At 43.4% G+C, this 15,388-nt stretch overlaps 1 protein-coding gene across 2 annotated transcripts; it reads left to right on the top strand.

Moving 5' to 3' along the window:
• Nucleotides 1-325: 325 nt before the first annotated feature.
• Nucleotides 326-14,797, top strand: med14 (mediator complex subunit 14). 2 transcript variants are annotated; one of them, XM_047601494.1, is made up of 29 exons: nucleotides 326-741; nucleotides 1,699-1,725; nucleotides 1,856-1,961; nucleotides 2,464-2,637; nucleotides 2,739-2,868; nucleotides 2,953-3,081; nucleotides 3,260-3,367; nucleotides 4,145-4,277; nucleotides 4,364-4,514; nucleotides 4,615-4,726; nucleotides 5,400-5,525; nucleotides 5,645-5,723; nucleotides 6,028-6,187; nucleotides 6,305-6,499; nucleotides 7,091-7,225; nucleotides 7,327-7,403; nucleotides 7,490-7,650; nucleotides 7,744-7,890; nucleotides 8,049-8,293; nucleotides 9,628-9,897; nucleotides 10,515-10,746; nucleotides 11,267-11,389; nucleotides 11,601-11,777; nucleotides 11,878-12,116; nucleotides 12,202-12,381; nucleotides 12,479-12,586; nucleotides 12,775-12,900; nucleotides 13,695-13,884; nucleotides 13,980-14,797. In XM_047601494.1, exons 1-29 carry the CDS (start codon nucleotides 566-568, stop codon nucleotides 14,051-14,053), a joined length of 4,290 nt encoding a protein of 1,429 aa, XP_047457450.1. In that variant the 5' UTR covers nucleotides 326-565; the 3' UTR covers nucleotides 14,054-14,797. The 2 variants fall into 2 exon arrangements, with proteins under 2 accessions (XP_047457450.1, XP_047457451.1); XM_047601495.1 differs by lacking the exon at nucleotides 11,267-11,389.
• Nucleotides 14,798-15,388: the final 591 nt, after the last annotated feature.

Below are 15,388 nucleotides of genomic sequence, written 5' to 3'. Positions count from 1 at the left end.
TCCCATTTATATGTTTTTGTTAAGAAACAACAGCATTTTGACATTATCTACGTGCGTACGCCTGTGATGTATTTTCACCATATACCTGTGTGTTGCTTGCCTCTCTGAATGTAAAGGCTCCATCATAGCGATCTGTCTCAGATGTTTTACTTTTTTTAATGATTGGAGATTCGGTGTCATAAAAGTATTAGTTTTTTCATGTGAAAGCGGACTTGGTATCGATATTTTGATGTGAAGATCGATTCTAAAAAACACACCTCTAGTTCGAAAGTATCGATATTTCTGCATCGATACGCACATCCATAGTAATAATCATTCCCGACAGCAAAGATGGCGGCTTAGCGGCGTTGAGCCTCCTCCGTAATGAGTTACCAAATTTTGAGTATTTGCAGAGTTTTCTATTAATTAGGGAAGCAAAGTCCGTGCGGATAAACCGTTTTCGCGAAAGAAATGTTGTGAAACTGCGAGAGAAATCTCTTCGCAAGGAGTTAGCGACCACAACTGCAACCGTTTTTTGTAGCATTGGGTGTTGCTAAGCAGCTAAGCTAACTAGCCTCATTGTAAAATGGCTCCGGTGCAGATCGGCTCAGATGGACAACTCGTCCCACTCGGGGGTCCGGTTGTCTCGGGTCCACAGCCACCGCCACCGGGAGCCCCGGCCACGCAAGGGGTCCGACTCAGCCTGCTTATTGAGTTTCTTCTCCAAAGGACCTACCATGAAATTACCCTGCTGGCAGAACTGTAAGTAACAGCTAGGCCTCAAAGCTAACTGTCTGTAGCCTTGGTCAACTCACCACATAACACTGTAAAACATTTGAAGTCTGTAAAACTTAGAAACCAGAGTTCACCTGCTGCCTCCAAACATGTGAGTAAACTCAACCTGAAGGAATCTTCTATTTAAAACAACAACCATTTAAAATACATTCATTATCCATTGAAGAAAACTCGTTTTATCTTGTCAAATGAGCTTCTCACTGTTTCAGCTTCACTTTCAAAGTTAATCAGTTTATCTGTATTCACATCAACTTTCATTTTGAGTTGAGAGCACTGATGTTTTTATGTACAATTTTTCGTCTTGATGACTAATGGCACGTTTAAAACTTTATGTAAACTCACATCTTGTCAAAAATGTAACAGTTGTTTTTATGTAGAGAAGGAAATGAAAACTCGATCCATTGTGGTGTCAATGTTGTTGCTGAAGTTGTAATAATACCGTGGTTTAATCCTCTTTTGGACAGCCTTGTTTCAAACATATAGCCATGTTACAGACATTCAAACCACATCATCTTTCCTCTTCCTCCCCACAAGTTTTTTTTTTCCAACTCTCAACTTAAAGATGCAAATTAAATGAACACTGACAAAACTCATAACAAGTTAAGACAATGGATTACTTGAAGTATACGTTTAGAAAACTTATTAAAGCATCAAATATTGAGTTCAATACGTAGATGATTGGCTTTAAAGAGAAGAAAAACGTTCACGTAACTTAATGGGGCTGAAATCTTGCTCTTAATCCAGACTCTCAAATACACATTTTAAGTTTGGGTTGTCGAGTTGCTATTCATATTCACCTTTAAACATGTAAGTGGCACAGGCAAACAACACCTGACAATATGTCTCAACATCAAAGATTTGTGGTCCTGCTTCTGCCAAAATGTTGTACATTATAATAATCATATATTTAATATTTTCTTCCAGTCTTCCCAGAAAAACGGACATGGAAAGGTACGCCTCTTTCAGATTTCATTCATTCATTCATTCTTATTTATCCCCTCGCTCAGTTTGCCACTCGTTGAGTCAAGTCATTGTTTAAAACACAGTTATTTTAACCTTTGTCTCTTGTTTCCTTTTCTAGGAAAATTGAGATCGTTCAGTTTGCAAGTCGCACCAGGCAGCTGTTTGTCCGCCTCCTAGCGCTGGTGAAGTGGGCAAGCAATGCAGGCAAAGTTGAGAAGTGTGCGGTGAGTTGTGTTTGTTATTTACTGGTATTACTGGTTCTGTGGATTTACACATAAAATGTGTTTTAAGCCCTACACGGGGTGCTTGTTTCACCATTTGTGTCTGAGACTAAATGATGGAAGTAAACTCATTGAGACAATAGATTTAACTATAAGCATTTAGGTGTGATGAGCGAACACACAAATCCTCTGCACACGTCTTACTCTGCCAAAAATGTGTGAGGAGGCACGACTCGCTGACATAATACGTAGTGACGGTGCATAAAGTTCACTCATTTTCTCTCTTCACAGCCAGAGTAATTTAATCTTTCATTCTTAGGCTCTGCAATATTTTTCCTCTAGTGTAAAGTTGGTAACCGTAGCATAATTGCTAGCGTAGCTTGGTGTAGTTTTAGTCCAACTAGTAGAAATATTTATCACAAGGCTGGATGTTTTGGTGCAATCGGCTCCTTGTCTCTGAAATCAACTCATCCTCCCCTCTCCTCTGTTGTATCCATGGTAACAGATGATCTCTAGCTTTCTGGACCAGCAGACCATCTTGTTTGTGGATACCGCCGACAGGCTGGCGTCGCTGGCCAGAGATGCCCTGGTACACGCTCGTTTGCCCAGCTTCGCCATCCCCTTCGCCATCGACGTCCTCACTACGGGGTCGTACCCTCGCTTGCCCACATGCATACGGGTGAGTCTCAAACCTCCTTCGCTGCCTGCTAACAATCATTTCATATGGAAACAAGATGTAAAATGTTCTCCTTTGTCTGTTTGGTATGTGAACTCGTCTAGGATAAGATAATTCCTCCAGACCCCATTACGAAGGCTGAGAAGCAGACCACCCTGAGCCAGCTCAACCAGATCTTGCGACACCGCCTCGTCACGACAGACTTACCGCCACAGCTTGCAAATCTCACCGTTGGTAAGCAGTTAGTTTGTGTTGCATATTTTGGTTTCACCTCAGTTGAGACAATCTTATGATTACCTTTTGCTTGCTTGTGTGTAGCTAATGGACGTGTAAAGTTTCGCGTGGAAGGAGAGTTTGAGGCCACGTTGACCGTGATGGGAGATGACCCCGATATTCCCTGGAGGCTGCTCAAGCTGGAGATTCTGGTGGAGGATAAAGAAACTGGAGGTGAGGCCTCCACTCATCCAGCTTAGCTTTACTTTATAGTGGGTGAAATTTCCAAGATGATCAAGAGTTTACTTAATTGCTAATGCGTTTCCCTTTCTCTCTCCATCGATTTGTCTTTCTGTCACCCCGTCCCCATGGTGTATCCCCTCCTCCACCCCATCCCACTCTGTGTGAACAGACGGCCGAGCCTTGGTCCACAGTTTGCAGGTGAACTTCATCCACGAATTGGTCCAAGCACGTCTCTGTGCAGATGAAAAGCCCCTGCAGGACATGTACAACTGCTTGCGTATCCTTTCTTAGTTTTTGTTGATCCGTGCATGCAGGAATTTCTTTTTTTTTTGGGTGTCTTTTTGGCTTTTGTCCCAGTCTGCTCTGAACCACTGCAGTAGGATGGGAGTGTGAGTTTGAGCATATAGAGTATTGACCGGTCAAGCCGACAAGTGCAGCATTCCAATGAGAAACACAGCTGCAGAATCACACCCTTCTCAGCCCCCCCTTCATTAATTCTGAAACAACACAACAACCTTTTGTTAATTACAAGGAAAAGGAAGTGCTGTTCTTCCTTCAGCCAGTCATCCAGATCATGCGAGGTATCGTAGAGATGCTTCAACATTCATTGATATTGTAGTAAAAAAACATTTTCTACAAAATGCAAGATAAAAAGGCAGAGAAGCAACATTTATTTTTTTCCACCAGGCAGTAATTTGCAATTGAGAGACTTGTAACTCACGAGTCTTGGGTAAAATGTGCTGTTAACTGCTTGTTAGCATTCACGCTATCATCAAAGTCCTTAATCAAGCATGCGAGCTGAGCACACAACTGTGCTAATCACAATGCTAATCAGTACGTCTCTGCTCTCCTTTTCCCCCCACTGCCATGTCAAAGAGCAGTCTGTGTGAGGCACAAACACCCCTTTTACCAATGCCGCGTGTCTTGAGGATATGTGTGCAAGTGTGTTTCGAATGCTAATGGGAAGATGTTTATCATACTTTACCATCTCGTCCACCTGGACCGGTGTTTTCCCCACACGGCGTTTTTTTTTGTTTAACTACATTGTTTCCAGACTCCTTTTGTCTGTCACTGCAACTGGAGGTGCTCCACTCTCAGACACTGATGCTGATCAGAGAGCGCTGGGGAGACCTGGTGCAAGAAGAGAGATATGTTCCTGCAAAATACCTCACGCTCACTGTCTGGAAGTAAGGCTTCATCAGCTGTTCTCCCTTATGTGTTCTTAAAAAGAAGTATGTATAATTTAATGTCTTTAATGTGTTTGTTTCTCCAGCCAACAAGTTTTGGGGAGGAAAACGGGTACGGCATCAGTACATAAAGTCACCATCAAGATTGATGAATCGGATGGATCGAAGCCATTACAAATATCTCATGAGCCTCCTCTTCCTGCCTGTGACTCTAAGTTAATGGAGAGAGCTATGAAGGTGAAGTGCACATGATAAATTAAATTTGTTTAGGCCGGGGCCTGTTTATCTTGCCATACAGGTTTAATAACATTCCCTTTGTCTCACTACTTTTTTTTAGATCGACCACCTGTCAGTAGAGAAACTTTTGATTGACAGTGTTCATGCCCGGTCCCATCAGAAGCTGCAGGAACTGAAGGCCATTTTAAAGACAAACAATCCCAGTGACAACTGTACGTATGAGCTTTTCTTTTGTATCAGTCAGTGCGTTTACATGCATGTGAGAAACAACAAATTATTGCCTTAATCTGACTTTGACAACTTAAGTGCATGTAAACACATTACTCCGACTAAAATCAGACTTCTCCTTATCCAATCAAGACGCCCAGATTACGCAAATGGAAATTGATTTTCTCTGACATGTATACGCCCTAATTGGACTATAACTGGATAACACGCGTGCGCATGCCCCAACTAAACAAAACATCAAAGAAAAACATCAACAAATCAACAAAAACATCCAAGAAAGCCATAAACAGAGGCGGTAGAAGAACCACCTGAGGGATAGCACCATCTTATCTGCACCATAAGTAGCACACACATTAAGTCTTGTTGTTGAAATGCCAGCATGAACAACTCTTATTTATTATATGATGTAATAGCTCAACCGGAAAGGGGGCCGTATGAACCCACTGAAAAGACAGATATCGCCACCTAGTGTGGAGGAGGAGGAGGACATGTTTCTGTCAGTTATTCGATTTTCTCCGCTGGATATAAACTGGGACAAGGGCCGCATTCAGAAAGTTCGAATAAACTGTGCATGTAAACGCACTGATTGAAATCACTGACATTAATTTGTTTCATTCATTTGTTCACATACGTTAATTGCGTTGTCATTTATTCCAGCGTTCATCGAGACTGCTTTACCCACACTTGTTATTCCGATACTGGAGCCCTGCGGACGCTCAGAGTGCCTACACATTTTCGTAGACCTGCACTCTGGCATGTTTCAACCTATGCTGTATGGATTAGGTAAGCAGCAGCAAATATTATGTCATAACTGTGACTTTTTTTTTTTTGTTTTTTGTGTTTATATGAGAGCTTTGATTGAAATTCCTGCTTGTATTGAGCTCTGTGTGTTCTCTCTATAGATCAGTCCATGCTGGATGACATTGAAAAGACCATCAACGATGACATGAAGCGCATCATATCTTGGCTTCAACAGCTAAAGTGAGTCCACCTCCAATAAACACGAACACAAAAATATATCTGTGCATAGACGGGGGCAGAAGTAATTCAGTAGATTACAGCAGCGGACGGTTAAGTGTGTGACGCCTGCTTTCGAGCTTGTCATAACGGACTAATCGCAGCCAGCGGCGACACTCAGCCGAGCATGTGGGTTGATGGGTGTTGAGATGAATTGCTCGAGCTGTAAGAGTCTCACACTAGTGTCAGTGTCAGAGCAATGTTTATGAGCATGAGCCGTGAACTCGAGCTGAAGAGGCTTCTGGCTTCTTTGTTTCTCTCTGATCAGGTTCTGGTTGGGGGAGCAGCGGAGTCGACAGTCAGTCAAACACCTCCCCACCGTGTGCACCGACGTCCTTCACCTCTCCAACTCTGCTTCCCACCCCATCGGCAACCTGTCCAAACACAAACTCTTCATCAAGCTCACGCGTCTGCCACAGTACTACATTGTGAGTTTCTCTGCCAGCGCCCTGCTGAGAGTAACGCGACAGACTTTAAAGTCGCGGTAGATTACTTTTTTAAATTGTTTTCCGCCCTTTATCGTTCCTCTCTTTAATCGTTTGTAGGTGGTGGAAATGCTCGAAGTGCCTAGCAGTCCCACAGCGTTGCAGTACAAGTACTCTTTCCTGTCAGTGACACAGTTGGAAGGAGAGGACGGACCCATGTGCGCACAACTTCTGCAGCATTTCAAGCCCAACCTAGAACACCTTGTCCAGGACACGACCACAGGGAGAGGGGCCCGACCCGGGACTAAGAGGAAGGTAGTGAATCCTCAAAATATCTTTCCTCAAACAGACATGAATAGTTTCCAGATTTTAGTGGAGTATAAAGTATGAATTTGCTTCTTTAAGGAAGAAAAAGGACGGATATGGTCAAGACTTTATCCGATGCTGGAGCCAAAGCGATGTGGTGCTTAATAAATTAACCAATTTAAAATAAAATTCACAGCAAAGTGTCATAATTATCATGATAAAAACAATGACTTGGGATCTCAGGCTATTAAATATGGTACATTTCTCAGCTTTTAAAAAAAAAAATGCTATATTTAATCAAATTCGAGGTGTTACCTCCCCTGCACAATATCGCCTTCCAGCACTTGTTGCAGATTGCAGAGTCTGCATCTTATGAGGTGAAGTACAGAAAAATCTTTCACCGTTTGGCCTTAGGCATTTTGAAGGTTCACTTCAGTTAAAAATTCATTGGCACCGAAATGTAGCGCCCAAATCTGCGTTGCTTTTCAGTCTGGTTACTACCGCTTGTGTCGGCCCTGTTGCCGTTATGATACCTCCTTATTCATCTTCCTCATGTGTGACAAGGCTTCGCTAAACAAAAAATTTATGTGCGTTATGTAGATTTCTGGAGACCAAGGGGAACCAGAGCCAAAGAAGCCCAAGCGGTCGGGGGAAATGTGTGCCTTCAACAAAGAGCTGGCGCACCTAGTAGCGATGTGTGACACCAACATGCCTTTTATCGGCCTCAGAACAGAGGTAAGTCTGATTTAAGTCTGTTTTAGAAACAATCCCTTTTTTTTTTTTTTTTTTTAGGATAACTCTAATTCTCCACATTTTTCTGTCTTGTCTTGGAGTAGCTTTCCAATATGGAGATTCCAAATCAGGGCGTCCAAGTGGAGGGAGATGGCAGCAGTCACGCAATACGTCTCCTGAAGTAATGCCTCAAACATTTCATTTATGCAAAGTTTTACAGTTATAAAGGGAGTCATTTAGAGATTTATTATATTTTTTGTGTTGCAGGATTCCTGCCTGTAAAGGCGTAGGAGAGGAGACGAGGAGAGCTTTAGATCGTTCCCTGCTGGACTGCACCTTCCGGCTGCAGGGGAGGAACAACCGCACCTGGGTGGCTGAACTGGTGCTCGCCAACTGCCCCCTCAACAGCACGCACAGCAAGGAACAAGGTGCACACCAGGGGCAGAAATATACGTTAAGCTGTCACGTGAATGTAAGAGAAAGTCTCGTCATCTTCTAAAATCGTTTCCTCTGTTTTATAGCTTCAACGCGGCACGTCTACCTGACTTATGAAAACCCTCTGTCGGAGCCGGTGGGAGGTCGGAAGGTGGTTGAGATGTTCCTCAATGACTGGAACGCCATAAGTCAGCTCTACCAGTGTGTTCTCAACTTCTCTCGTGCACTGCCAGGTAAGGGCTGCTTTATTTCTTAAGAGTGTCACTTTTTTTTATCTGTTTTAGAGAAAATGTGACTGAAGTAAAAATAGAAAACGTGAGTTGTACTCCAGCACTGAATGAAACGCACACATCTAAATGCAGCTGCACACGCTGACTTCTTCCCTCCCCAGAGATGCCGTCCTACTTAAGCTTGTTCTCAGAGGTGCGGCTGTATAACTACCGTAAACTGGTGCTGTGCTACGGCACCACCAAGGGCAGCTCCGTCACCATCCAGTGGAACTCCAGCAGCCAGCGGTTCCACCTTTCCCTGGGCACCGTGGGGCCCAACTCGGGCTGCTCCAACTGCCACAACATCATCCTTCACCAGCTACAAGAGATGTTCAACAAGAGTCCAAACGTGATGCAGCTATTGCAGGTGTGCAGCTTATTTTATTATGAAGCTAATCCAGAAGTTGCAGGCTGATGCTCATGCTTCTTATGTCTTTGTTACAAACAAAACATCCTAACAAAGCAACTTTTAAAATGCTCAATCAACCTGAAATCATAGGTCTATAGGACAGGAGACGTTCAGCTTTCATCTTCCAAAATCATTGCTACTTTTTTTTCATAGCTAATTTCTATATTTTTGTATTAATTTGGTTTTCAACACGTTTTTAAATGAGGAAATTGAACTACACATTTTCATTTCATCATCGTAACTGATCCACAGGTTGACACCTCGAACAGAAACACAACGTTGTTTAATATTAGTTCTTGCTTCAGGTACTTTGACAAAGTAAATTCTTGTGTACATGATCTGTGCCATCTTAAATTCAACTAAATCATAAAATTTGAGGGTATTTAAATCAAGAAAGAGGACGTTCGTTGGTTCCGTAAAATCTTATAGCTCTATTTTGTTATTTAAAAATAGGACAAGTATTAGTTTTATATGCATTATCTCGACACAATACATCATGTATGGTAGTAACACAGGACAATAAAGTGTGTATAGTAGTAGTAGATGAGACTTTTAAGGTTCCTCTCACATGTATTAACCTTCACTACTCGATAACGTGTCTTCATCTCCGGCTGTTTAGACCGAAATTGAACGTGTAGTTTGTCTCTGTTCAAGTGTGATTTAAATCAAGTAGTTGTGATTAATATATGAGGTGCGTGTTAGTGAATACAGCTACGTCTCATCACTGAGAGGAATTGTGTTGTTATTGCGCAGCAGATTCCATAAACTGATATTAGAGACGGTCTAAAGAACCAACTAGACCTTAACAAATAGTTTTTAGTTTTACCTGATTAAATTCCAACACATTCTTTCTCCGGTGCCTAGTCACCCGTTTAATTGGATACATTTCTGTATCCACCCCCAAGTGCAACGGAAAATATTTTTTCTGTTTTACAGCAAGAGGAACGAGAGGCATTTATTTATACATTAAATTTGCAGTATTTACCGTGTTTACACGATCAATGAATAAACAGACACAGGAGTAGAATTTGGAAATTGTTCGTTTATTTTACTTTAATATGGGTGGACAATTCAAGTGAAATTGCTTCAGCTTCTAGTTGTATCTTTCTTACTAGAAATGATCCAAACATGCATTTGTTTCTGGGAATTGTATCGGCTTCATCTACTCCACATTTTCTCCAAAATCTAGTTTACATTGATTCATCTTTTGTGTCTGCGTCATATAATATCTAACAGTGTTTTTCCTGGCGTATCCTCACTGATGCTCAATAATCTCTCTCTTCTTCATCCAGGTGCTCTCCGACACACTGGCTCCTCTGAACGCAATCAACAAGCTACCAACAGTGCCCATGCTGGGCCTCACCCAGCGCACCAACACTGCCTACCAGTGCTTCTCCATCCTGCCCCAGTCGCCCACTCACATCCGACTGGCGTTTCGTAACATGTACTGCATCGACATCTACTGCCGCAGCCGTGGCGTGGTGGCCATCAGGGATGGAGCCTACAGTCTCTTTGACAACACTAAGATTGTAGAGGGATTTTACCCAGCTCCAGGGCTAAAGGTACATCAGGGTTTGAAACCACTGGACGCTTTAGGTCGTTTTCACACTAGAGCTGTTTGGTTTAGGCAGTAAACACAGTCTACAGTGCATCAAGTTTTCTTTCCCTCCGGTGCCGTTTCTTTTTCATTTCGTTTAACGTTAATTGCAAGAGAGAAACGATCTCTTCTGCCTCGCTGCCTTTACACGGCGGTGATGCTGCGTGGTTTGCTGAGCCATATGCGTTTGATAAATAAAGAAAAGAAACGCAGCCCCCAAAACGGCTAACTTCATGTGCTGCTCCATGTTTGTCGCTTGTATTCGGCATATTTCAACCACCACGTGACGTTGCTCGAAAATTTAGTGCACTTCAGAAATTGCAGCGTGAAAGCAGAACTGGGCCAAACGATGAATGGAAAAAGAAAAAAAAGTCCTCTTGATCAAATGTGAAAGCGACCTTAGACAACTGCATTAGCCAGTTAGCTTTGCATGTCCCCTGCTAGTCACCCCTGTGACTATGAGGCTTTTTCTTATCACGACACTCTGCAGATTATACAGTTTTATAAGAGGCAACATAAACATTTCCGATCCAGATTTTCACCTCTAATGCTACATTCCCCTTCTTCGTCTCCTCACTCTAGACGTTCCTGAACATCTTTGTGGACAGTAACCAGGACGCTCGCAGGCGTTCGGTCAACGAAGACGACAACCCGCCGTCGCCGGTGGGCGTGGACGTGATGGACACCCTCATGAACCCGCTGCAGACTATGAGAGGGGGCGCGGGAGGCGTTTATCCTCCTCTCACTTCGCCGCCGCCAAATTACCACACTAACGTAACGCCCTCGCCATCCATGATGCCCACGCCGTCGCCAGGTAATGGGGATGACTGTCGCGTTTGTCTAAACACATGCGAGTGAGTGTCACCCTGTACCGTTTGTGTCATCTCCGCTTGTTAAGCTGCCATCTGACATTATGAACAACGAGTGGTTGTTTTTTATGAATGTGTGTCACATTGCTGTCACCAGCCTCCCTGCTGACCTACTCTAAGCGCGTACGTCAGAGAACAGGAACGCACAGACCATGTGTGCCCCGTTTTTTTATTTATTTTTTTTTTTTTAAATTTCGTTAAGCCATGAGATCAGATGTGCTTCTCTAACGACATGTCCACACCTCGCAGCTACGAGGGAACAAAGCATGCATTTAGCCGTGCTTCTTCCATTTCTCCCTCATCTCAGCCCGCCAGCCAGAGACCGCAACCCTTCCGCCCGGCTTTAGCTTGTGTGCACATGAGTGTGTGTGCGTGCGTGCGTGTGTGTGTGTGAGTGTGTGAGTGAGGAGTACTTGTCCTTAGAGTCTGATGAGCCCTTTGATGTGTGTATGTGTGTGTGTGCAGGGAACATCCATGCCTCTGGCTCCCCTAGTGGAGCTCTGAGGGCACCCTCTCCTTTCGGGCCCACCCCGTCTCCATCTTCCCTGGGCATAGCCATGGGCCAGACCAGCTTTGCCAGTCCCCACGGTAAGCAGCAGGCCAGAAATGGTAATTCTGCTCTGCTGGGTGAAGGCTGGTACGAGGCTGAAACTGAAAAAAATCTTCTGCAGACTTTTAACCAAGCATGAGACAAAGAGGCCTTTTTTTTTAAAATCGAGGGGCGCGCAATGAATGTATTTAAGCTTGGTTTAGCTGTGTTACGACTAACGGCTAATGGACGGCTCTCCTTCACCCCTAGGTCCTCTGGATCCCAGCTCTCCATACGCCATCGTGTCTCCCAGCCATAGGGGCCAGTGGCCAGGTTCACCCCAGGTCTCGGGACCCTCTCCTGGGGCTAGGATCCCGGGCATGTCCCCTGGTAACCCTTCGCTGCACTCACCTATTCCTGACCCTCACTCTCCACGTGCTGGGACCAGTAAGTGCTGCTGTCTTGGTTTGATAATGTTTCTTAAATATTATCAGAGAATATGTTTCCATTTCTCCCCGTGTTCACTTTTTTTTCCTTCTTTCTTTAGGTTCGCAAGTCATGCCAACCAGTATGCCTCCGCCCCGCAAGCTACCTCAGCGCCCCTGGGCCGCCTCCATTCCCACCATCCTCACCCACAATGCCTTGCATGTGCTTCTGCTGCCCTCGCCCACCCCCTGCCTGGTGCCAGGCCTGGCGGGAAGCTACCTCTGCTCGCCGCTGGAGCGCTTTCTGGGTTCGGTCATCATGAGACGGCACCTCCAAAGGATCATCCAGCAGGAGCCCAACGTGAGCGTCCCGCGCAGATCGTCCGCAGAGACGTGTCTGTGTGCGTTAATTATTTCTCACTCGTACCGTGTCGCCTCTCTTCCAGTTATCCATCGTGAATTCTAACGAGCCCGGCGTCATCATGTTCAAGACGGACGTCCTCAAGTGCCGAGTGGCTCTCAACCCAAAGAACTATCAGACGCTGCAGCTGAAAGTCACTCCGGAAAATACAGGTCCCTGGTCCCAGGAGGAGCTTCAGGTGCTGGAGAGGTTCTTTGAGATGAGGGTGAGTGAAGGCATCGTTTTGTTTGAGTCTTTGTGATCATTAAAACATGATTAATTAACATGTGTCATTAATCCTCCTTCTCTTCATTCCCGTCTAGGTTGCTGGTCCTCCCTTTAAATACAACACTCTGAATGCCTTCACAAAGCTGCTGGGGGCGCCCACCAACATCCTGAGGGACTGTGTTCGCATCATGAAGCTTGAACTGGTGTGTTGTCATTTCTTTATTGTGGTTGTTCATTTGGTGGTCTTTTTTTTATTATTTTTTTTCCAGAAAATGTAAAAAACGTCAAGTAAAACATCTGAAAATTAAGAAATGCTGCATGTTTGCGTTTCTGTGCATGATCGCTTGGTGTATTTCTACTTCCTGACCTTAATAAATTTGTCTTCCTGCAGTTCCCTGACCAGGCTGGACAGCTGAAGTGGAACGTCCAGTTCTGTCTCACCATCCCCCCCAGTGCTCCCCCCATTGCTCCTCCTGGGACCATCGCTGTGGTGCTCAAATCCAAGATGCTCTTCTTTGTAAGTCTCAGCTTTACCTTTTACTTAAGGCTTCTGCAGCCACAACACAATATGAATATTTTCTATTTTGGTCGTTATTTTCACTTTGTGTGATTCAGTATATAACATAACACCTCAATAATGGACCAAAAAAGGGATTTAAGCAGAAACCCAAGGCTTATAGAATTAGAATTAGAAAACCTTTATTTGTCCTTTATTTATTTGGGCAGAAAAGTAACAAGAATAAAGAGTAGATGGTGTAAAAGATAAAAAAGATGAATAGAATAAACAATATACAAGTATTGGCATATATATACAAAAAGTATTTAATCGCAACAAAAAGTAATTTGATTGTAACAAGTATTGAACTGCAGTATTGAGTAGTAGTAGTAGTAGTAGTAGTAGTAGTAGATAATCAATCCAATGGCTTTAGTCATGTCACTTCGAACTCTATTTCTGTATAATCTTCAGTCATGTTACATTTCAAGGCTTTTTTGAACATTTATATAGAACAACATAACTAAAAAAATATCTCCGACTGCTTTTCTAATCTGCTGGTTCAGTCAATCACAGAACAGCTCTTCACATTTTTTAAGTTAATTTTACAATTTAGATGCTATTAGAGTCTATGATTCAAACTACTCTGTCACTTTTTGCCACTCGGTTCCCGTAACCATGGAGACCTCACTTTCTGTGATTCAAGTGCAGACCCTCTATTAACTGTTCCCCAAACCCCCTGCTCAGTATGTCATGTATGGCACCATAAGTGAAGTATATAATAGATTTGGTTGTTTTTTATTTTCCCCCCCACACAGTTGCAGCTGACCCAGCGTATCCCAGTGCCCCAGGAGCCAGTGAGCATCATAGTGCCCATTGTGTACGACATGGCAACAGGCCTCACTCAGCAGGCCGACATCCCCAGACAGCCCAGTTCCTCCGGGGCGGCAGCTCTCATGGTGTCTAATATCCTCAAGAGGTTCAACGAGCTGCATCCCGCCAGACAGGGTGAGAGATGCGCTGAATAATTCACTGACCTCAAACGCAAACAAGTTATTGTTGTGGTGGACACTTTTTGCTCATCACGTTCTCCTTCCTCCCAGGTGAGTGCACCATATTTGCGTCTGTCCACGAGCTGATGGCCAACCTCACCCTCCCGCCCGGCACCCGTCAGTAGGAAGAACAAACTCGGAGGCTGTTGTGCCGAAGCTCATCAACTGGAGTCTCTTTAAAGATGGCGCACGGATCGTCCCCGACCCGACGAGACACGAGAAAAGCAAACGCTGTGGTCCCCAAGATGTCCGAAATCCTCTCTCTCTTCAGCGGCTGGACTTTTGACCTGATGCAAAAAAAAAAAATACTGCTGTTAGGAAAGGCATTAAAACATGTACAGTCGTGGACCACAGTCTTTAAATCTTACACGTGAGATTTATCATCGAAGGTAGATCTTGTAAACGAGGATGTCATTGGATGCAAAAGGATATAAATGTTATTTTTCTCCTCCAGCTGCACTTGTAAACAAGATTATCTATTGAAAATGAGATTGTTTACGAAAAATATGTAAATTGTTGTATATTTGTTTGTTTAAAAAGAATCAGGTGAGGTAGATTTTTGCTAGAGCCTTGTCTTTTTTTTTTTTTTTTCCTTTTTTTTTTATGCCAAACTGATATTATTGTAGTATCAGGAGATATATTCCTTAGCGAAACTATTTAACTGTCCTCTTGCCTTTACTTTTGTCAATACCTCTGCGTTTTTATTTCCCACTTTCTCTTTGGATACTGTAAAACTGTGACAAACTTTATAAGCCAGTTGTATTTTATTAAGACCTATTTCGAGTCCCAGTTGGTGGCGGCTCGAGGCATCTTGTCTGACTTTCCTATTTAATAAACCAAGCCCACAGTTGGTTTGTGCTTCGAGGATATTCCTCTCGCAGTGGTAAAATAAATCAAGCCGCACGACCACACGAAAACGTCACCAATACAAGGCCATTGTAGAGGAGCACTAACAATAAAAAGTAAAAAGTAAAGATACTCGTTATCGAAGAGTCTCACATGCAGTTAGAAGAAAAAATATGTTGGATGTTTGATTTTACCTCCTACTGCTTTTATAAATGGACTCAGGCCAATAATATAATAATAATAATAATGTGGCTTTTCTGTTCAAAACTAATTTTACAAAAAATTTCCCACAGAACAAATGCATTTAATGAAAAATATACAATTTCATCTACAGATTTACTTATTCAGTGCATGTACACCGATCAGCCACAACATTAAAACCACCAAAACAATGACCATCTTGACAATATAATGTATAACTCCATAGCAATGACACTCCTCGATAGGCAAACGCACAAAAAACATTTTAGGAACAACTCAAAACAAACAAGAACGGCACAAGGTTTTAGCCTCCAAATTCACTAGATCCAAGACTAATCAAGTATCTGTAGGATGATCCACAGAGACACCTCCCCTCAACCTATAGGAGCCAAAGACCCCCCACTAACTGTAAC

The sequence above is a fragment of the Mugil cephalus genome, chromosome 12, assembly GCF_022458985.1.
Source record: "Mugil cephalus isolate CIBA_MC_2020 chromosome 12, CIBA_Mcephalus_1.1, whole genome shotgun sequence".
Lineage (NCBI taxonomy): Eukaryota > Metazoa > Chordata > Actinopteri > Mugiliformes > Mugilidae > Mugil > Mugil cephalus.
The sequence above is the reverse complement of the archived record's forward strand: the minus strand, read 5'-3'. Positions and strand labels throughout refer to the sequence as shown.